Here is a 22,292-nt window from a genome sequence, read left to right on the forward strand (position 1 = left end):
TCATCCTGATACAGGGCTATCATACATTTCATGCCCTTCCTGTCTCGCTTCCACCTGAGCGAAAAGGGAACCACCTGGGCCACTGGCCGACTGGAGGCACATGCATAGCAATTGCTTTTGTTCAGACTTTTTACAGTATACTTTACCCATTCAACCCAGGCATTTGCATCCCTGTACCCAGTTTCTATTCCAATAGTCTGTTTCAAGTCCTTTACCTCTATAATTTTTACTACTTTAGGATCAGCGGGAGGGTTGAAAGGTTGTATCTCATTATCCAGTAATTCCGCCTGTTTTCCCTGTCCTACACTAATTCGAAAACAACAGCCCACGAAATCCTGCCCATGTGCTTTCGTTTCTATCCCAAATGTTTCATTTAATTATATCTCATAGGTGCCCCCCCCCCCCCCCCCCCACACACACACACACACACACACACACACACACACACACACACAATTGCTTTGTGCCATGTGGTTTTCTTTATTGTCAGGTATATTGGGTTACACTTTTTATCGGGACAATCGCGAGCTAGTCGGAAGGGGGTCCAGTATACTGTAACGAGACCATTATACCAAGTACCATCCCCAAGGCCATCCCCATAGGACTTAAGATGTATCTCTGAGCTGCGGCACTGTCTCTGATTATCTACATCCCCACAATTTACTAAGCTACATGCATCAGCGTCTATTACTTGTAGATTACCAGACTCAGGAACCATTAATAATACATATGAAAATGATATTTGACAAAATCCCAATACTAAGAGGGCTAGCATCATAACTCTAAGCATTCACAGTACTTTAAACATCATGCTGAAGCACAAAACGACTTAATATGCAATCCTACAGAAATAATCCCGCTCTCGCGTTGCCACTGTATAATCAGTTACTCAAAGTCTCTTTAGTCTGAGTTTCAGCGGGTCTTGCGTTGATTCGGCTGTCCAGACTTCTTCCTCAACTGGAGATTCCACTGGCCCTTTGATCCGAGTGTAGTGAGTCCAGCCTTTCTCTGCCGTCCTTATTGCCTTTCGGTAGTTAAAAGAGCCTGGTACGGCCCTTCCCAGTCCGGCTGCAATTTAGTCTCTGTCCATGATTTTACTAAGACCCAATCTCCCAGCTGGATGGGATGAACGGTGAATTCAAGGGATGGAGTCTGTGCGAATAAACCCTGTTTCCTGAGGAAAGACAAAGAGGAGGACAAGCCCAGTATATACTTCTTTAAGAACAAATCTTTAGTTTCGGAAATTGGCAATTCTCTATTCATTCCCAGATAAGGTATCTTTTGCTTTCCCTCACTAACTAAATGTCCCAAGTATTTCACTTCTCGCTCCACATATTGTAATTTGTTTTTAGATACTCGCAGGTCCTGCTGGCCCAGGAAATTCAATAATTTGTCAGTGGCTTCTACTACTCTTTCTCTTCTTTTTCCTGTTACTACGAGGTCGTACACATACTGCAACAGGGTAGTCCCCTTTGGGCTGCTATATTTCTCCAATATTTGTGCTAACACCTGTCCAAATAAATTTGGGGATTCTGTAAACCCCTGGGGGAGCACAGTTCACCGGGATTGCTGTTTCCGTCCTGTCTTGGGGTCCTCCCATTCAAAGGCGAACAAATTCCTACTTTCCTCCGCCAAGGGACAAGCCCAAAAGGCATCCTTTAATCTATCACACTAAACCATTGTGATCATGGAGGATCTTACTCAATCTCTAATCAGTCCCTCAATTACTGGCTGCAGTCCTCATTTACCTTCGATGGAAATGGGATATTGTTGGTCACAGACAATGTCCCCTTTCCTTTTGAAATTTACTTCAAGGGGAGGGATCTGTAGTCCTCCACGATTCCCTTCCCTAGCCCATACAATAGGGTCTATCTCTCTCTCCATAACCTCTGTCAACATTGCCATTTGTACAACTAATTCATTTTCCTGAATTCCAATCTCCAGTCCTAAGAGGATAATTAAGTCTCTCCCTAGTAAATTACTTCCTATATCAGGGATATACAACAATTCCCCTGTGACCCTATCCTTAGGACCTTCTATCATCACAGGTTCAAATACTGGAACAATAAATCCCTCCCCTTTTATCCCGGAAACAGTAATTGATCATGTCGACATTTCTACTTTCTTTGGTTTAAAATTCAGCGATGACCATGCTGACCCCGTATCTACTAGGAAGACTACTCTTCCCTATAGGGTCCCACCTTCAAGTTTATCAAGGGTTCCTGGTAGGTCCCTGAAGGCAGGAACCCCTGACACCCCTATTCTTCATCAAAATTCATAAGCGGGATTGCCCTTTCTTCCCTTTGTAGATCAGGACACTCCCACCTAAAATGCCCTATCTTTCCACAATAATAGCATCCTTCCTGTGGAGACCTCCATCTCTGCCCCTGTCGCTCGAACCCTCTATCAAATGCTCCCCCTTGTCTCTCCCTCTCCCCTTTCCTCTCTGCCCTACATGCTGCCACATGCTGCTTCGGTTGCTCAATATTGGTTCCATTTTTTTCTTAACTACCTCATCAACCGTAGCTACCATCATTTTCACCTTCCGTTTTTGTCTCTCATCCTCTCTCTTTACAAACACTTTTTGTGCCTTTCTTAACAATTCATCTAATGGTTTTTCACTCCACCCTTCCATCTTCTGAATCTTTCTCTGTATGTCTGGCCATGCCTTTGTCACAAAATGTACTTTCAAAAGACCCTGTGCCACTGGGTCCTCAGGGTTCATTCCAGAGTATTTCCGCATTGAGTCTCTTAATCTTTGCAAGAAAGCTGAGGGAGTCTCATCTTTCTCCTGTCTCAATTCAAAGGCTTTAGTCAAATTCTGTGACTTTGGAACTGTCTCTCTTATTCCTTTTAGAATCAGGTCTTTCAATTCCCTCGTTTCTTCTCTATGCTCCGGGTTTTGATTTTCCCACAGGGGGTCTCTGAGGGAAAACTTCGTCTCTCCCTGTCCAGCATCCCCATCTCCAATCGGGTGTTCCCTGTCCCATATTTTAATGGCTGCTCCCCGTATAAGTCCCCTTTCCTCCCCAGTAAATCGTATATTCAAAATAGACATTAACTCAGCCCACGTATACAGACTGGGCCCCAAAAATTGATCAATTTGTTCAGACAACCCTACCGGATCCTCAACCAGGACCTTCATTTCCTTTTTAAATGTTCTGACCTCCCCACTGGTGAGGGGGGCACACACAAACCCAATCTCTTTGTCCCCTATTGGTACCTCCCAAAGGGGATAAGTCGTTACGTTCTTCCCCTTTTCTTTTCTTCTTTTTAAGAAATATTGCAATATTTCTAGCTCCCATAACTTTAAACACCAATTCATCAATTCATGCTTGACTAACTTTAAAGCCTGTTCCTAACTTGTAAACATATTTATATATTTACACTCATTTATTCAGTATTTAATATTTAAAATGTAAAATGCATGCAGTTCCCAATTTTGAAATCCACTGTAATCACCCAGTTTTAGTCCCTTAATTTAAATCCAAAATTAGTTTTCTTATGTAGTCCTGACCAATCATTGCTCAATTACAATACTATAGGTCGTGAAATAAGCAGAGCTGCCTTAAAAGAATTTGTCTATTCAAGTTAAAAAAAACTTCTAATGCATGAACAATGGCCGAATCCAAGGTCACAGATATTAACCGTAGAATTTTGTTTTTACTACAATCTAATGTTGAACTGAAACTTCAACTGTCCTCCATAAATCGCTTTTATGTAAAGATAAAAGAGATTAGTTAGAAACTGATAGTAAAAAGAACAAGAGTTATCATCATTTTTTTTTCATAATCTCTATAGAATCCTTAACCTTAAAAGAAATCAAGTTAAGTTTCCATAATAAAACTCAGATTCAAAACAGTCCTGGAACTCAAGCTCCAAGGAATAAAACGCAAACACTCAATCACCAACAAACAAATGTGCATTCAAACCAAATCACAAAGGGTTAAACTTTCTAGCAGCTGTACAGCTCTTTTCATTCCCTCTCTCTCTCTCACATTGACAAATAAATTCAGATATTTACAAACCCAGTCTTCGTCCGACCTGTACTTTGGCCAGAAGATGGCGGGACGAAGAATGGATTCCTTAGTCCATACAAAGCAACAATATTTAATCATCTTTTTCCCTTGTACAAGTATTATTTTTCCAATTCCACAACATCCTGCCCAATGGACTTTCTGGAGGTATGTTGTAAGAGACCCCGCCTCCATTTCCATTGCCTTTTTCTTCTTCTGTTTTCCCGGAGGCTTTTTTCTTTACTCACGGCACAACCCATATTGAGTTCCTTCGTTTGTCCCTTATTAACTACTAAAACTCAATCCTGGCCACCAAGGCAATACTTAAAAGTCAATTTTCTCACCTTGGTCTATGCACAGAGTTGCCTGGCCTCTTTTTGCCGTATTTTCTATCAACTTCCTGTCACTGACTGATTCAGATGTCTCTCTTGTGGGACTCGTATCAGTCGCCCAAGGGAACGGACCAAACCGGGACACGAGACCGCTCCTCAATGGGGAACGGGACGGCGTCTTCCCAGCGTCCAGGGCCAGCCACTCCCCCAGCGATGGAAGAACATCCCGGACAGCCCCCAATTGTGCGAAACAAAGCTCACTCACTTCAATAATTTCAGTCCGAGACAAGATCTGAATCAGTAGTGCCCTTTATTTCACACTTGCAAGTGGATGTGATGTCCACAAGGCAGGGACGAAACACACTGAATTCAACAAATACTCGATTTTTATATAATTTGGTTCCTACATATTTTTTCTTATTTCATTGTTTTCCCCCCCCCCCCGTTTACATCTTCCACTTCCCTAAGACCGGTACCCATTACTCCTGTTTATCTCTTGTCTTATCCGGCCTTGTCTGTGATAAAATGCTTATTCCTGGCTTCACAAGGCCGTTTGACCTCATCCCATCCTTGCCTTACCATTATCTACTCCCTCCATCTGTGCTGCCCCTCTCAGCATCTTATCATTAAGACTCTTTTAATTGGGGTTTGTTCCTGTGTTTCTGTAAAAGTGGGAAACAGATGTTTATACCTATTGTTTATACAGGCATATCTACTTTAACTGCCTCTCTTCACAGCATCTAATCTGGTCGCCTGTAATATCTACTATTGTTGTGCAGTCCCGTTTCTTTCTTGCATACATTTTTAGCTAATACAAAAAAAAATTATGCATTTCCTCCGCATAGTTCCCATTCTTGTTGACTCAGCTCTTGGCTGAAACAATTACACACTGATGCGAGTTCATTTATTTTTGTATAATCAATTATAATTGCAGAATTGCCGAAGTAACATTAAATTACCTATATCCCACACATGTATATACACACTCTCACGTGCATTCACACCCACACGCACACACACACACACATGCACACTTAATCTGTTGCTCCTACATGTGCACACATATAAATTTATGGGGTGAATTTGTTTTTGCAGAATTACATTTTATTTTTATTTTGCTCAAGCATTGCATAAATCCAGGTAACACTCTGTAAAACTATACAGAGGGTTTGTCAGTCTGACATAGCATTGGGACACAGACAGACTCCACACCTATGGTTTAAAAAAACTTGGCCAACTTGAGAATCAGGACTTGGAGGTGCCGGTGTTGGACTGGGGTGGTCAAAGTTTTAAAAAATCGTCATTTCTGATGAAGGGCGTTATCCCGAAAGATGCTGCCTGACCTGCTGTGCTTCTCCAGCACCGCCCTAATCTAGACTCTAATCTGCAGTACCCATTCCCGCAAATTTCAAAATCACAAAACACCAGGTTATGGTCCGACAGGTTTTTTTGGAAGCACTAGCTTTCGGAGCGCCGCTCCTTCATCAGGTGGTTGTGGAGGTTAAGATCACGCTCAGAGAATTTATAGCCAAAGGAGCCCAGTGTCATGGAGATGTGATACAGTAAACAATCTTAGATTAAAACTTCCATCTTTTCCTCTGGGATATGCTGGTTACTGCTCTTTGATATGTAACTCCCAGAACTTGTTTGAAATTACATTCTCAAAGTAGCTCAGGTTTCACACCTATTGTTTAAAGTCCCGTCAGTTTGCACACCTCTTTGGGCGTTAGATACCATTGTTTCTCGGAACAAACACTTTGATTTGATTTGATTTATTATTGTCACATTCCAGGGCAAGGGCAGGGACCAGCTGTCAACCAATCACAAGGTAGGAGAGCATTTCCAGCCAATCAAAGTGAGGAAGTTCCCAGCCAATCCCAAAGCAGAGAACCACCTATCAGCCAATCGCGAAAAATAGACCAGGCGTAGGGCTCCTCCCAACCAATCGCAAGGCAGTGGTCATCTTTGAGCCAATCGCACGGCACGGGGCGGGGCCAATGCTGGCAAGGGCGCCGCGAGTCTCTGGCCCCGCCTTTTCCGGTCATATGAGCAGCGGCCGGAAGTTGTTGGTGGAGGAGGCCGCTGCTGGAGTGTCGAGTCCCTCTGCGCTTTACTGTTGTCGTGATGCGTTGGCCGCTACTGTGCGGGGTATCCGCCGCCATCCTACTGTGCTGGAGTGGGAGGCTGTGTGCGGTGGGAGAGACAGGTGTGTGTGTGGGGCCTACATTTAAGGGAGGGGGAGGAGTGGCGGGCGGACGTCGAGGAGGAGGTTCCCGGGTCTCGCCACCGAGGCCCGGGCGGACCCCGGCTCGGGATGGAGGCTGTCGCTGCTGTGTGGGGAAGGCCGGGGTGGGCTTTCCTGGTGAGTGGGCCACGTCCCCGGAGGAGGAGGGGGGGGGCGGGGGAGTGAGTGTTCGCATGGGGTGAGGGCGGGAGGCTGGCGGAATGTGGTCAGTCTGGTCCTGGAGCCTCTTACTACACACCCGGCTGTGGCGCCAGCGAAAGTTCCTCTTCCAGTTGGTGTCTAAAATGGTGGGGGAGAGGTGAGGGGATCTCTCTCTCTCTCTCTCAGTCTGCCTTTGCGTGTGTGTCTCTTTTTGTTTCCCCTGTCTTTGCCAGAAGTGCTGCATCAGTTTGGGATTCCAGTTTGAAAATGTTGTGGGAGCTCCGAGTTGTTTATTTTCTAATTAGACTGTAGTGGGGGCGAGAAGGAAGTGTCTCTTTAATTGGGGGGAACAATGGTTTGAAAATTAAACTCCTTCAGGTTCAGCACATTAAGGTGGAAGAGAGATTTCATTTTCACTGAGTTGGAAAATAAACCTTTAACTCCTTAACTACACTACATCCTTGTGGGCAAGAATTATTAACAGCAAATGCCAGCCATGTTAGGCTCCTCCGGGGAGTGAATATAGAACAGTGAGACCATAAGATACAAGTGCAGAATTAGGCTGTTTGGCACTCTAGTCTGCTCTACCATTTGAGTGCAACTCAAATTTCCTCCATGAGAAAGTGAGGACTGCAGATGCTGGAGATCAGAGCTGAAAATGTGTTGCTGGAAAAGCACAGCAGGTCAGGCAGCATCCCAGGAGCAAGAAAATCAATGTTTTGGGCATGAGCCCTTCAGGAATGAGGAGAGTGTGCCAAGCAGGCTCAGATAAAAGGTTGGGAGGTGGGACTTGGGGGAGAGGTGTTGGAAATGCAATAGGTGGAAGGAGGTTAAGGTGAGGGTGACTGACTGTAATGGAGGCGGAGAAGTCAGGAAGAAGATTGCAGATTAGGAAGGTGGTGCTGAGTTTGAGGGTTTGGACTAAGACAAGGTGGGTGGGGGGGAAAATGAAGCTGGAGAAATCTGAGTTCATACCTAGTGGTTGGAGGTTCCTAGGCGGAAGATGAGGTGCTCTTCCTCTAGCTGTCGTGTTGCTATGGTCTGACGATGAGGAGTCCAAGGACCTACATGTCCTTGGTGGAGTGGGAGGGGGAGTTGAGCCACGGGGTGGTTGGGTTGGTTGGTCCGGGTGTCCCAGAGGTGTTCTCTGAAACGTTCCACAAGTAGGCGGCCTGTTTTCCCCAATATAGAGGAGACCACATCGGGTGCAGTAAATGATGTGTGTGGAGGTGCAGGTGAATTTGTGGCGGATATGGAAGGATCCCTTGGGGGGGGGGGGGGGGAAGAAGAGAGGCGTGGGCACAAGTTTTGCATTTCTTGCGGTTGCAGGGGAAGGTGTCGGGAGTGGAGATTGGGTTGGTGGGGGTTGTGGACCTGACAAGGGAGTCACGGAGGGAGTGGTCTTTTCGGAACGCTGATCGGGGAGGGAAATATATCCCTTGTGGCAGAAATGATGACGGATGATATGTCTATGGAGGTTGGTGGGGTGTTAGGTGAGGACTAGTGGGGTTCTGTCCTGGTGGTGATTGAAGGGGTGGGGCTTAAGGGCAGAGGAGATGCGGTGGAGGGCATCGTCGATTACGCCCGGAGGGAAATTGCGGTCTTTGAAGATGGAGGCCATCTGGGTTGTTCAATATTGGAATTAGTCCTCCTGGGAACAGATGCGGCGGAGACGAAGGAATTGGGAATATGGGATGGCATTTTTAAAGGGGGCAGGGTGGGACGAGGTGTAGTCTAGGGAGCTGTGGGAGTCGGTCGATTTATAGTAAATGTCTGTGTTGATTTGGTCGACCAAGATAGAAATGGAGAGGTCTAGGAAGGGGAGGGAGGAGTCTGAGATGGTCAGGTAAATTTGAGGTCGGGGTGGAAGGTGGATGAACTGTTCAACCACCTCGTGGGAGCATGATGCAGCGCCGATATGGTCATCGATGTAGCGGAGGAAAAGGTGGGGGGTGGTGCCAGTGTAGCTGCGGAAGATGGACTGTTCCACATATCTGACGAAGAGGCAGGCATAGCTGGGGCCCATGCGGGTGCCCATGGCTACTCCTTTAGTTTGGAGGAAGTGGAAGGATTGGAAAGAGAAGTTGTTCAGCATGAGGACCAGTTCAGTCAGTAGAAGGAGGGTGTCAGTGGAAGGGTACTGGTTGGTGCAGAGGGCTTTGAGCCCTTTGTGATGGGGGATGGTGGTGTACAGGGACTGGATGTCCATGGTGAAGATAAGGTGTTGGGGGCCAGGGAAGCAAAAATCATGGAGGGTGTGGGTGGTGTCCTGAACGTAGGTGGGGAGTTCTTGGACTAAGGGGGACAGGACCGTGTCGAGGTATGCAGAGATGAGTTCAGTGGGGCAGGAGCAGGCTGAGACAATGGGTCAGCCGTGGCAGTCAGGTTTGTGGATTTTGGGCAGGAGGTAGAAACGGGTGGTGTGGGGTTGTGGGACTATGAGGTTGGAGGCGGTGGATGGGAGATCCCCTGAGGTGATGAGGTTATGGATGGTCTGGGAGATGATGGTTTGGTGGTGGGAGGTGGGGTCATGGTCAAGGGGGCAGTAGGAGCTGGCATTTAGCCTCTGTGGTGTAAAGGTCCAAACTACTACCGCGCCTCCCTTGTCTGCCGGTTTGATAGTGAGGTTGGGGTTGGAACGGAGGGAGTGGAGGGCTGCACGTTCAGAGGGTGAGGTTGAAGTGGGTGAGAGAGGGGTGGAGAGATTGAGGCAGTTAATGTCGTGGCGGCAGTTGGCTATGAAGAGATCGAGGGCAGGTAAGAGGCCAGCACGGGGTGTCCAGGTGGATGGGGTATGTTGGAGGCAGGAGAAGGGGTTGTCAGAGGGTGGGCGAGAAGCCTGGTTGAAGAAGTAGGGGCGAAGGCGGCGGAAGAATTGTTTGATGTCTCGCCGTGTGTTGAACTCGTTAATCCGAGACCGTAGGGGAATGAAGGTGAGGCCTCAGCCGAGGACTGACCTTTCATCCTCAGAGAGGGGTAGTTCTGGAGGGATGGTGAAAACATGGCATTTTCCAGCGTTTGGTGCATAGCCTTGGATGCTATGCTATTTCAAGTAATCTAAATTGCTGCTTTAATGTCTTGATTTCTGTCTCTTTCACCCAGTTCGGCAGTGAGTTCCTATCCTTTGATTTGTTTACTATCTAACTTCAGTTTGAGACTTTTGGTAAACAGTAGTCTTCTGATTCAAGAATGTTCATCTTTGGCACTGATTAGGTAAACGTGCAGGTCACATTTGACCAGATTTCATTATTTCTACTATTGCTATAGTTAATTCAGTTCAGATATGTGTGAATACTGGAATAATAAAGACAGGTGGCTACTGAGGAGGCTTTTTATTCATGCTCAGCAGTAAAAACCACTGTGTAAAGCATCTAATTTTTTTCCTTCCAGAGAGGTGTGGCGATATCAAGGACTGTATTAATTGTACATCCTTTACGAATCTCTCAAATGCCAACTTGACCTGCTTGTGGATGGCCTGTGAAGGTAAAACTGATTTATATTTTAGTGAGTACCAGCAGGAACTCTTAATAGACTAGTTTATTGATTTGAATTCTAATTGGTTTACATAAACTGTATCCTAAGTTTGAGTTACATGATAGGTAAGACTTGTTTTAAGTTGTATTCTTGAGTGCAGTTGCTGCAGTAACTTTTCTTAGTATTTGAATTAAGCCAGTGTCTAAGGCTTCCATTGGTATCTCATTCCAATAAAAATAGGTGACTGATTCCAATTGAAAACATAAAATTTCCTCTTCCAGTTAAGATGCAACACATATTTTGAAAATTCTAACAGAATTTAAGGATGCACTTGTATCAAGCTGGCATCCTCAAAATTAGTGAATCTTGAACATAGTCTAGAGACACAATTAAAGAAAAGGCCAATAGGTGTTAAACTTTAAATAGCATAAGTGGAGAAAATCAATTCAACATTATTTCAATACAGTAAAAAATGAAAATATTGAAATTCTTAAGCAAATCAAGCAGCATCAGATGACAGTGAGCCAAGTTAATGTTTCAGATCATCTAACCCTTTGTCAGAGATTTGTGCGACATGAGCGTTTCCTCTTCTATTGCTGCACAGCCTGCTGTGTGGATACTGCATGTGTTTTTAATTCGGTCTCTAGCATTCGTATCTTCATTTGAATCTGCTTTTTGTATTTCAAAAATTAGTAATGTGAGATTAGAGTACAAAGCTGAAATGTTTAAATGTTCAGTGAGGTTGAAAAATGTGGAGCTAGTGCAATGGCTAAAAAGCTTCCCCTTGTCTTAGAATTCCTATGAAGAAAATGTTGGCAGGTACTGTGAACAAAGTGTTAGATGAGTTAAAAAGTAAATGTCATTCTTGGAAATAATTTGGTTTTAGAGGTCCTCAAGTTAGAATACTTCGGAAATATTAATTGAGAAGAATGAAGCCGCTTGGATTTCTGTTTTAAATTTAACTTCTTTTGCTGATTGGCACATGAAACTTTTAAAATCTATGTTTAATGTCAAGGGCCTTCATTTTTGTGCCTTGCATTTTTGCTGCAGGACAGTCTTGTTTGCATGTGTTCATAAATAAAGCATTCATTGACTACCAAATAAATTCTTAAATAAAGTTCAACAATTTCAGAATGCCCAGCTTCCAATGCAGTTTCAATCACCTCAGTTGGACTGGTCTTTTACCATAAATTTAAAAAAAAATTGCCAGTCTTCTCTCATACCTGGTAGATGATGGGAAGGCTTTGAGGCATGGAAAGATGAGTCACTTGCCACTGACCATCTTTGCTCCGATTGTGTAGTTGGTATTTGTGAATGTTTCAGTTTTACTACTTGTCAATTGTAACACTCAAGCAGTTGGAGGTGGTTGGGATTCTACCCTAAAGAGCACCAATATGCTGAGAAGGTTAATCTCCGACAATCTCCGCCATCTTTCTCAAGCCACTAAGCAGTTTTCTCTGGATGCCAATCCTTTTGCTGCTTGGTTAGAAAACCTTCCAATTGTGCTGGTGTGGAGTACTTTGCAATGGAATAATCAATGGCAGATCAATTACATCTCAGTTAATAATTTTAACTGGGGGGGATAAAAAGGGGGCCAAAGGGAGCTAGCCGAGAGATGGAAATTAAGTTGTTTTGCTGTAATGAAAAGTTATCACAAACACCAGAAACCTGTTTAAACTAGTGATTCTGCATATAATCTATAATAGACCTCTTTTTAATGTGTTCCAGATAGAGTGGAGAAATGTGTCAATTCATCAGAGGCATCGATAAATTGCACAAAACTGGATTCATGTGAAGGTAAGACAAATATGCAGTTCAGCTATCTTTAATTCATCAGTACCTGTCTAAATCTGAATTTTGCCACATTAGTACTGATGCATTGACCTGTGAAATGTTTTTTAACTTTTGTTGGTTCCCCCCCCCCCCCCCCCCCCCCCCATACCTACCTGCTTTAGTGCATTTGATGATGGAATAATTTGTATTAATATTCTTTGTAATGCTTGAGTGAATTAATTTCTATATAACTTCTAGTGCTTTTTGAGTTGATGCAGTACCTCAGCTGTGGGTCAAATATTTGAATTGTTTTTGTATTGTTCCTATTCTAGTTCATTGCCTTTTTTCTTTGTGTGCAGTCATGCTTTCAAAAAGTATTACCAACTTGAAAACATGAAGTGGCATTTAAATACAATATACCTCTGACATTTGTTTTGCACTTACTGTGTGGACTATATTTCCACTCTCATCTCCACCCCGTGCTTCCAAATAGTAATTGTTGAATTGCATTTGCAACAAGTTTACCTATTTTCTTAATTTTTTTCCAGCTTTGTCTCATATATGTTACTTAGAGCTTAATAATTAAGTACACTTTTGACCTTTTTGATTGCTAGATAAAGGTGAATCCTTTTAATTCCGCCTTTTGTAAAATGGTTGGAGAAAGAATAATGAAAATTTGCCTTCAGTGAGAAATGAATTTTAGAAAAAACGTGAAAATCCCAGCATACTGTAGCTTTAAGTACTGTGCAAATGTATCTTCAGTAGTATGATGCAATGTTATTTACCTTGTGCAAGTTGTATTCACTGCTTTTAAATGCTTTTTGTACTGTTCTTATCCTTCAGCTCCAACAGCAGGTCCAACTACTAATTCATCCGCTAGAACTTCAAACACATCCACTTCAGGTAATGAGTTTGAGTAATTGTGATCCAACATCAATCCTTTGTATGTGAGACTTGTATAGTAAGATGTAATTTGTTGACTTGCTTGATACAAGCTGTACTTGCTGCTTTAAGTGCTATTCTTGCTGTTCTTGTCCTTCAGTCCCTGCAACTATAGCTCCAACTGCCAGTTCTTCAAACTCTTCTACTTCAGGTAATGGAAGGATTTGATGGCTTTCTTTCGGTTAACTATGGTCCTTAGTCAGATTTTGTTGCGGTGTTATTTTGCATGATTGCAGTATTCTTGGGAATGAGTTGTCTTGCTGGGAAGGGTAGAATTTTAAGTACTGAAAATACTCAGCTTTGGCCTCGTCGAAGAGAAAATGAGTTAATTCAGGTCAAGATCTTTCACCTGAACAGAATCAATGTCAGAAGACCTGAGTGCGTTTGCGTTTTCTGTTTTTTTTTACTGAACTTGCTAGAAATTAATGTGCTTTAGTTGAGTGTGGGGCCTATGTTCTAGGCCTGGACTGCTGCTCACTCAGATCATGTGACAATGCAAGAAATTTTGTTTACGAATAATTGGCTGGCCAACGCAGGCATAACGTGTTCATCAAATCAAATCTTGCTTTTTGAATTTGATACTTTGACCACTGTTAATGTCGTGTATAGTAACAAATAGGTGTATGATCTCCTGACCCTGCTCCACCATTCAGTATGGTCAAGGTTGATCATCTGACACAATAGTCTTTTCCTGTTTTGCGCCATATCTTCTGCCTTTAGTTTTAAGAACTAAATCTAACTTTGGGAGACATTCAAAGCTTTGGCCTCAACTGCTTTTGCTGATAAATCCACAGGCTCGCTACTCTCTGGGTGAAGGCATCTTTCCTCATCTCGATCCTAAATGACCTACCCCATAAACATAGACTGTGACCCTGGTCCTGGCACAATTTATCATAGCCAGGTTGTGCCACATAATACCATTTCCACTCTTTAGATTCATAATGCACATTTGTATCTGCTTGATTGTATGAAAACTGGTAATGGGTCCAAAATCAACGGATTAACAAATGCAGTACACTTTTTTAATAAATGAGTTTAAATTGTCCAAAAAGTCATATTTTAGTAGCGTGTAGTGGTTTTCATATTTAGCAGCTGTACAAATATCTTAACTCTTCTTACCATCATTCTGGCAGCAATATTGCAAATAAATGAAGTATTTGTTTGCTGTGTCCCATTAGAGTTTTTCAAAACTCTTCTTGACTCTTGTCTGATTAGTTGATCCTGAATTATAAAGGTGCCAATGATATTAAGTTTACCAAAAAGACCAAAGAATTGCAGATGCTGGAAACCAGAAACAACAAAAAGCTTTGCTTCTGGGCAAACCAAGGTCTGGCAGCATCTGTGGAGAGAAAGCAGATTTAACATTTTGGGTCCAGTGACCCATCTTCAGAACAATTCTGTTTTTGGTGATAATCTGGTTAGAAAATTAGATAGACCAGTATGGCTGGCGTTTTGGGTACAGTGAGCTAAAGTGCTCTGCTTTGTAAAACTGGTTAAATCTGATCATAGGGAGGTGATTCCTGTTGTAGAGCTTATGTAAAGTATAACTGACTTTTTGCAGAGTGGTGTTCTTGCACCATAACTATTTAAATTTGTGATGTAAGCGATGTGAACAATATTCAAAATGAAAACTGGGCAACTTGAGTCTATTAAGAATGCTATCAATTTAATATGCATAGACTAATTTAATTAAATACTGCACTGCTCGAAGATCTGACTCTATTTTTGCAAATGTTTCTTTTAATAGTTAGAATACATTTGAGATGAAAGTCTTTTGAGTTGGACTTTCCAGAGTCAGTGAGCAACAACCAAAGGTCTTGAAAGAAAAGCCAATTCCTTCACAGTGGAAGACAGACAAAACCCTGGAAACATTAAGCAAGCTAGACAATAGACAAGTTTTGGATATGCACTCTGCTTAGAAGTAGAAGATATGTATATGAACTATATCTTTGAAAGGACAGGGAAGGGATAAAGGCCATCTAGCTGCCATAAAAGTATGACCTGCAAAGTGCTGGTGAGCCTGAGTAAGTTTAAATTAGCAACATGTAACTGATACTTCTATGCACAAGTACTGGTGCCTGATATCATGTCTCATTCATGATTTTCAGGTCATGTTAACAAAAGATCAGAGGCGGGTGTTCTGTCTCAAGATCTTTGTTCGTTTTCCCCAAGCAGGTTCCAGTGCCTTGGGTGGTGATCAGACTACCAAATTCAATTCATAATAAAAAAGAAAGTTGGTAGCTTGCTCATGTGCCTTTTAATTATCAAATTATTAGTCTCAGGTAAGTTTTCCCTATCCTGTAGATCATACCAAACATACTGACTTCCTGTGGTCAGATATTTCTGTTTTGTTCTTTTTCTAATTCTATCTCCTAACCTCAATCAGTTCCTCGTGTTTTATATATGCAATAGGCACCATCCTATATGGCCCTTGGAGAAACATTGGAGTCAGATAACATTTTTGATATCTCTGAAACAGAAATCAAACATTCTTGCGATTGCTGACATTTTCAAATTGGTAGAAACAAGGACTGCAACTGCTGGACACCAGAGTCTAGATTAGTGGTGCTGGAAAAGCACAGCAGGTCAGGCAGCATCTGAGGAGCAGGAAAATTGACTTTTTGGGCAAAAGCCCTTCATCAAGAATAGAGGCAGCGCGCCTGCAGAGTGGAGAGAGAAATGGGGTGGGGGGTGTGGAGAAAGTACCATAGAGTACAATAGGTGAATGGGTGTGGGGATGGGTCAGGGGGACGGTGGAGTGGATAGGTGGAAAGGAAGATAGGCAGGTGGGATAGGTCATGAGGGCGGTGCTGCGAGTCTGTTTCAGGACACTGTTGAAGATAGGTCAGAGGGGAGGATGATTTTAACCCTACTGCAAATCCTCTTGCAAGGATGCCTGCCCTGAAATTTTCCTCCTCTACAAGAATTTGAGTCTCTCTCTCTCACTGCAACCCCCACGTCGTCATCTCTGCTCTGAAGCTCTTCAACAGTGTCCTGAAACAGACTCGCAGCACCGCCCTCATGACCTATCCCACCTGCCTATCTTCCTTTCCGCCTATCCACTCTACCGTCCCCCTGACCTATCACCACTCCCATTCACCTATTGTACTCTAAGCTACTTTCTCCCCACCCACCTGTCATTTATCTCTCCACTCTGCAGACACCCTGTCTCTATTCCTGATGAAGGGTTTTTGCCCGAAACTTTGGTTTTATTTCCTGCTCCTTGGATACTGCCTGACCTGCTGTGCTTTTCCAGCACCACTTTAATCTAGACTCTGGCATTTTCAAATTGTTTATTGTTATCCTTATTTTAGTTGAGATCTTTCTCAAAGACAACCCTAATACAGTGAGCCTGACAATTTTAAATACAAAGCATAATAATTATTCCAAATTCAAAAAGTATTGGGTTGTTCAGTTTATTTCTTCACAAAACCATCTGGACTGTTCCCATTAGTTTCTTCAAAACTTATTTGCTTGAATTAGCCACTTTTCAGTTTAATTTCCAAGGACAGTCATACCCAGGGTTTAGCTGAGTGATATTTTTTTTCATCAGATACATATGCTTGCAGTCAGTTTAGAAGTAACTTTCACATCTCCAGTTCTCAAATACTTTCAAATGACATTGTCTGACTGGCCAAGTCTTTAAAAGGCCAAGATTTAGTCCAGGTTTGATCCAACATCATCTAACATTTTTTAAACAGCTATGAAATATATTTTGAAATTCCGAACCCTATATTTGGCATATTTTAATGTTAATGTCTAATATTTTCTCGTTAGTGGAAAATGGCATGTCTTGTTCATAGTCTGTAGGTTGACAGAAGCTGCCTCCTTTACACAGACATTGATCTAGTGAGTCAGTAACATAATAGGTTCAAGTTACTTTGTTTTGATTTTGAAAATTGTTCAATAGCGCTTTACTCCCATAGGTTTTGCTTTGAACAACTTGCACCGGTACATATCCATAGCAAGGCTGAGCAACCCCGTTAATGTTCTGTTAATACTGTAAATTGCTTTTAGTTTTAATTCTCTCTCTGCTTTGAAATGGTGAATGTTTATTAACTACTTTCTGTTTGCATAGTTCCTGTCACACACTCGAGCCCTCTGACACCCAATGCCACCAGTCTTGCTCCAACAACAGGTAAATATAAAATTTTGTATTCTCAAATTGACTTGCTTGGAGGTAAAAGAATATCTCCATGTTCCTGTATATTTGCACTGGAGTAACTAATACCAGGGGAAACCTACAAGCAAATCAAGATTTATGAATATTGGAATTTTTAAGAGTCATGCAGCAATCTAAGGAATAACAGAAATAAGAATTGACACGATACTCACGTTACCTGTAATGTCACTGCTTTTATGGGTATCTCCCATTATCCATTACTTCATCACAATGGATTTGATTTTTATAAATTGGTTGCTTATTATGAGGTTGTTAACATTGTACCCCCTTAATAGTGGGGTCTATAGCCTGAGGTCAATCAGCCTAACCCCTCTGGGCTAATTAGGGAAATTGAAGCACAGTAAAAGCCCTCCTATTTGAAGAGGGGTATTAATTAAAGAACTGTCTACTTTTTTTAAAGGGAAAAGGGAAATCTGTCTGACTTGATGGAAGTTTTTGAGCTAACAATGGGTATTAAAGGGATAGTGTATTTGTTTTTTAGTATGCCTTCTGGCAAGACTCAACATAAATATCTTGGATCAGATACAGATCTTTATAGTAACTAAAAGTGCCAAGTTCTGTTCTCATTGGACCAAAAGGCTAAATTGAAGAACATAAAATTGAAGGGTTTTGAAAAGAGGATGGGTGGGACCTTTAGCAGAAGGGTCAGTAACCAAAAGCATGGACATAAAGTACTAAGTTGAAAGCAGCTGTCTATTAGAGTATAGTTTCACCCAGAGAGGGGTAGGATGATTAAACAGTGACCACTGTGCTCTTTTAAAACAAGTGAAGCATGTGGGTGAGATGCTGCAACCGGCAGGTCTACGGCGCATGAGGCGGTCAGATTGGATTGTTCCCTTTGGCTGGATAAGACAGTGGGCTGAATGGTTACCTCCTGTGCCACCAGATATTGTTTCTATTGAATCATCTGTTTTATTTAATGAAGTTAGTCCACTATTGGTATGAGATTGATTGGTTTGTTCAATAGTTAATGATCTTCTCTTTTTTGGAGAGATGTTAACACAACACTAGCCTTCTTGCAGCACTTTGTCCAGGAAGGATTGAGAGATTCTGGTTGGTACCACTTCTGTTCCTCCTTTTGACTTCCCCAGTTGTTTTTTTTAGAGGAATGCTGTCAGACACTTGTCCCGTTATCATTGCTGTCATACCTCTGAAATTTGAGGCAAAGCACTAATTACGTATCTCTACCCCATACTATTCTCATTACAAATCACCCCTTCCCTAGAATTCACATTTTTCAACATTTGCAGTTTAATTTGTTGAAAACAAGATGGAGTATTAGCTCCTCTATTCAGTTTTGCTTCTGAGATTACAATTAACTTTTTGTATTTTAAGATTTCCTTTCAAGTTTGAACAAAAGTCTCTTGAGGCTCTTGTACTCTTCTCCTGACCTAGACAGCCTTCAGTTGTCCATAAACTAGAGCTCATCTATGTCTGATACTGCTACAAAGTCTCATATGTTGGATCTATTTTGTTTCCTACAATTCCCTCAAATCACTCATTCTTGTTTTTAAATGCCTTCATCATTCTTTTTTTTTTCCTTTGTCCCAACTGAAATCTAGTTTAATGTTCTCCATAACTGGGTTTCTCTGACTTGACTTCTTGTACACTACCTGATTAGGTTGTTATTTGCCTTGATTCTATGCTTTCACATTCTCCCTCAGAATCTCCTGTTTAAGCAAACTTATTGACTTAACCTAATGTCTCCCTTTGACTTGGTATTCATTCTCATTAATATCTGAAGAACCTTAGAATCTTTCCTTCTGTGCTAATGAAGAACCCCCAGCCCATTATCTACTTGTTCGCTTTGAGTTAGCAATGTATCTTTCTTTTATCCAAAATATAGACATACTATTAGAAATGTCACCCTGTTGTGCTACTATGTCTTTCTTTTTCCATAGATGAATGGCTCCGTTATTGTTGAATTCCAAAATGATCTTGCATGCCGATTCCTCAGATTATGTGGTGTGATGGAATCTTTTGCTCTTGCACCTGCTTTCCTTTACTTGGCCTTCAGGCAACCAGTTGGCCAATTGTACCGGAGGCCAACTGAGGGTCTTGCCCCCTTCCACAAATTACACGCTGTATAATGACCATGTCTAGATTATACTTCTACTTTAGTTTTCAAGTATGCAGCATTGGGTTTTATCTGATACACTTTCTGTTTTGTGCAGGTACATCTAATGCGACGACTCTAGTACCACCTCCGCCATCTAAGAAATCTACTTTTGATGCAGCGAGTTTCATCGGGGGAATTGTACTTGTGCTTGGATTGCAAGCTGTAATCTTTTTTGCTGTGAAGTTCTGCAAAACCAAGGATAGGAACTACCACACGCTCTAAGCACCTCCCTGATGGATCACAATATCTTGGCTTTTCTCACATTGGTCTGCTCTGTAGGTTAAGTTTCAGGAGAAAACACTATTCTTTAGAATTAGCCATATCTTTAATGGTGTATGTGGTTCAACTTTTTGATTTAAGTTTTGATTTGCCATTTGTTCAACAGGCTTGTGAATTTTAATTGATCCGAACACATGGGCACATGATTTATTTGGGGGAGGGAAAACAGCCATGCCTTAAATAAATGTGGCCTTATTCCTGCTAAAGTTTTGACCTTGGAATATGGGCCCCTGTCAAATAAACTCAAGTTCTTTATTCAAGAAATATTTCTCTTTTAGATTTTTCAGTGTTAAAATGGTTGATTTGCAATCCAGGGCTGCCAACTGGGCTGATAACTAATTTGTTGCAGTAATGTAAATGTTTTAGTGAACGTTCCAAAGTGAATTACATGTTTTGGATTATTTGCACTAGATCCCGATTTAGTCTGCCACTCTTAGTTCAAATCTCCAAAGTAACAAATTCCATTTTCAAGTGATCTTGGTTGTATGCCTTGCATAAATGGGTGTTAAATCAAACACGTTATCCACTTTTTTTTTTATTTGGGATTTACTGTTGGAGATTTGAAAGTTTAACCTAGTTCGCGTATTCTCCTTTGCCTTTTGTGAAATACTGCATGTTATGGTACTTTGAAGATTTCTGCATTATTGTGAATTGTACCTGCATTCTGTTTACATATTTGTGTAAAGTGGAAGAATAGAGCAGATTATATGCAAGAAGGATTTTATTTTCTTTGAACAGTATCGCTAAAGTTGGTAGCTCTTGCAGTGACTTTAATGTGAAGAATTTAACATAGCTTGAAATTGTTCTGATGTGTGAAGATTGGAAGACAATCATTTCAGATTAAATTTCTAAATCTTGAAGTGTAGTATAATGGTGTTTAATTCTGGGTTGGTTAAGTGCTTTTACGTTGTAAATGATTTTGATCAGTTGTGTACAGTAACTTTGCAGTAATTATTTTGTACGGAGCAGTAGCTCTTGTACATCTTAAAAATGAAAGCAATTGAAATGTGGATGATAACCAGGAAAGTTACTGCATTCAGGGTTTTTAAAAAAGTGGTGGTGTATAAAATTATTAGTCTGAGGTGGATAATTTGAACATGGATAGAATGATTGCCCAGACTTTTTTTTATTTGATAACCAATGAGGTTTTTGCTTTTGAAATGCAAGATACATTCTACTTTGATTAATCCTCCCCTCGCCTTCAAAGCTGAATCCAAAGCTTTGAGAAAATGTGCCTCTGCTGCATCTGCTTTAAAGTTGGATGCATTGCGACTGCTTCCTGGATCAGAACTTCAGATTGTCAATTTTTGAAAGTGACCTAAAATGTTTCTCTCTCCTTTTTTCTATAGTCCCTCCCACCTCTCGAATATAATAAGCTACATAGAAATCAGACTTGCTCCAGGTTTAATGCAAGTGGAGTGCTGCTCAATTGGCCACCAATTTGTGGGTAACCGGAGTAGTTTTTGAATGTTTCAGACAAACAGCACTAGCTAAATTGTACATCTCTTGTATGACAGTGTTCTGTTTGTGACTTTTTGAATACTGAAATTTGCTTTCATCAAAATCTTGTAATATCCAAGCTAATTTCAAGTGCTCTAACTTGTCTTTTTATGGACATTATCTTGTCTCATTGCTGCACTTGCATTTGTTTTGTCTGTCATCTAAAACCAAAGGGATTATCTTGTCGTTTTGTTCTTTGCGCAGCTGCATACCTTTGCATTAAATTGATAAAGCTTTCATTAAACTGCAGTATATACAGTATGTGAACTTGGGTAACCTACTTGGGCATAACCAGACTAAATTGCATTCAGCTGCAAGGGGCCTTGTTGCTGAACTGTTTTTCACATGCTTTAATTTATTGCACTGAAATATTCACTGCACCCACACAGTACTTTGCAGCTGCAGACTGTATACTGTCCTCTTGTTTCAGGTGCTCAAGATTTGCACTGTATCTAGGCTGTGCAATTGAGAATTGAATTCAGGTTAAAGTGCCTTAAAGGATACTTAGTAAGCCATTGACTTGAAGTATGTAATTGGAGGGCAGGGGAGTTGAGAAAGAGACCGTGTTTAATGTTGTTTTGGAAGTGCTTTGTTAAGAACTCTGCCTTCACTTGCCAAAGTGTGATGTAATGTGTAAAAAGCTGAAGTTTTTTTTGATGTCTGCTTTACCTGTAACATTGTGAAGTGTTGTTACACCCCACAATATCTCTGAACAGAATGTGCAACCATACCAACCAATAAATTTCATGTTTTACTTTCGTGCTGCTTGAGTTATTTGAGCTTTAGCCACTTACAAAAGTAAAGCTGCTTCTGTGGGGAATGCAGTGTAATACAACCCACCCAGCAAGATGTGTTGGTTTTCCTAATCCATTCTGGGACTCTTACTATTGTGTATTTTTTATTTAATGGATCAGTGAATAAACTTTGTCTGTAGTGGGGTTGAAGATTCAAACATAAAATATGGCCACTATCAAAGATTTTTCTGTGGTACCAAATTCTAGTGTGTTCAAAACATTGTCTGAAGAAAAGAGGAACGGTCAGATGGCTACAAATGTCACCAGAAGGCGAGATATTTCAAATTTCTAATTTTCAATTAGAAGCTAATTAGTTGGAAACTGTTAACCTCGTGCAAATAAAAAAAACATTCCATTCCTGTTTGACCACAGTGAAGATTGGCACAGAAATCTTAATCAGCTACAATTGATCCTGCAATTATAGGCTAAGCGTTTGTAACAAATTTACTTTTTTTTGCCCTTAGCACCCTCCTTCCTGTATCAGTAATCGTTCT

General features: G+C 41.5%; 1 protein-coding gene across 2 annotated transcripts; it reads left to right on the plus strand.

The window, feature by feature from the left end:
- The first annotated feature begins 6,397 nt into the window (after nucleotides 1–6,397).
- On the plus strand, nucleotides 6,398–21,758 carry cd164 (CD164 molecule, sialomucin). 2 transcript variants are annotated; one of them, XM_060849267.1, is made up of 7 exons: nucleotides 6,398–6,554; nucleotides 10,125–10,217; nucleotides 11,937–12,005; nucleotides 12,825–12,884; nucleotides 13,024–13,074; nucleotides 17,002–17,061; nucleotides 19,281–21,758. In XM_060849267.1, the coding sequence occupies exons 1-7, from the start codon at nucleotides 6,473–6,475 to the stop codon at nucleotides 19,445–19,447; spliced, it is 582 nt and encodes a 193-aa protein (XP_060705250.1). In that variant the 5' UTR covers nucleotides 6,398–6,472; the 3' UTR covers nucleotides 19,448–21,758. The 2 variants fall into 2 exon arrangements, with proteins under 2 accessions (XP_060705250.1, XP_060705259.1); XM_060849276.1 differs by lacking the exon at nucleotides 13,024–13,074.
- Nucleotides 21,759–22,292: the final 534 nt, after the last annotated feature.

Source organism: Hemiscyllium ocellatum, chromosome 3 (genome assembly GCF_020745735.1).
Source record: "Hemiscyllium ocellatum isolate sHemOce1 chromosome 3, sHemOce1.pat.X.cur, whole genome shotgun sequence".
NCBI lineage: Eukaryota > Metazoa > Chordata > Chondrichthyes > Orectolobiformes > Hemiscylliidae > Hemiscyllium > Hemiscyllium ocellatum.

Excerpts from the sequence above, each read along its gene's own strand:
- cd164 (XM_060849267.1), top strand. The coding sequence starts at position 6,473 with ATGCGTTGGCCGCTACTGTGCGGGGTATCCGCCGCCATCCTACTGTGC. Across the intron at positions 10,218-11,936 it reads CTTGTGGATGGCCTGTGAAG|ATAGAGTGGAGAAATGTGTC; the intron begins GTAAAACTGATT and ends AATGTGTTCCAG. Across the intron at positions 12,006-12,824 it reads AAAACTGGATTCATGTGAAG|CTCCAACAGCAGGTCCAACT; the intron begins GTAAGACAAATA and ends CTTATCCTTCAG.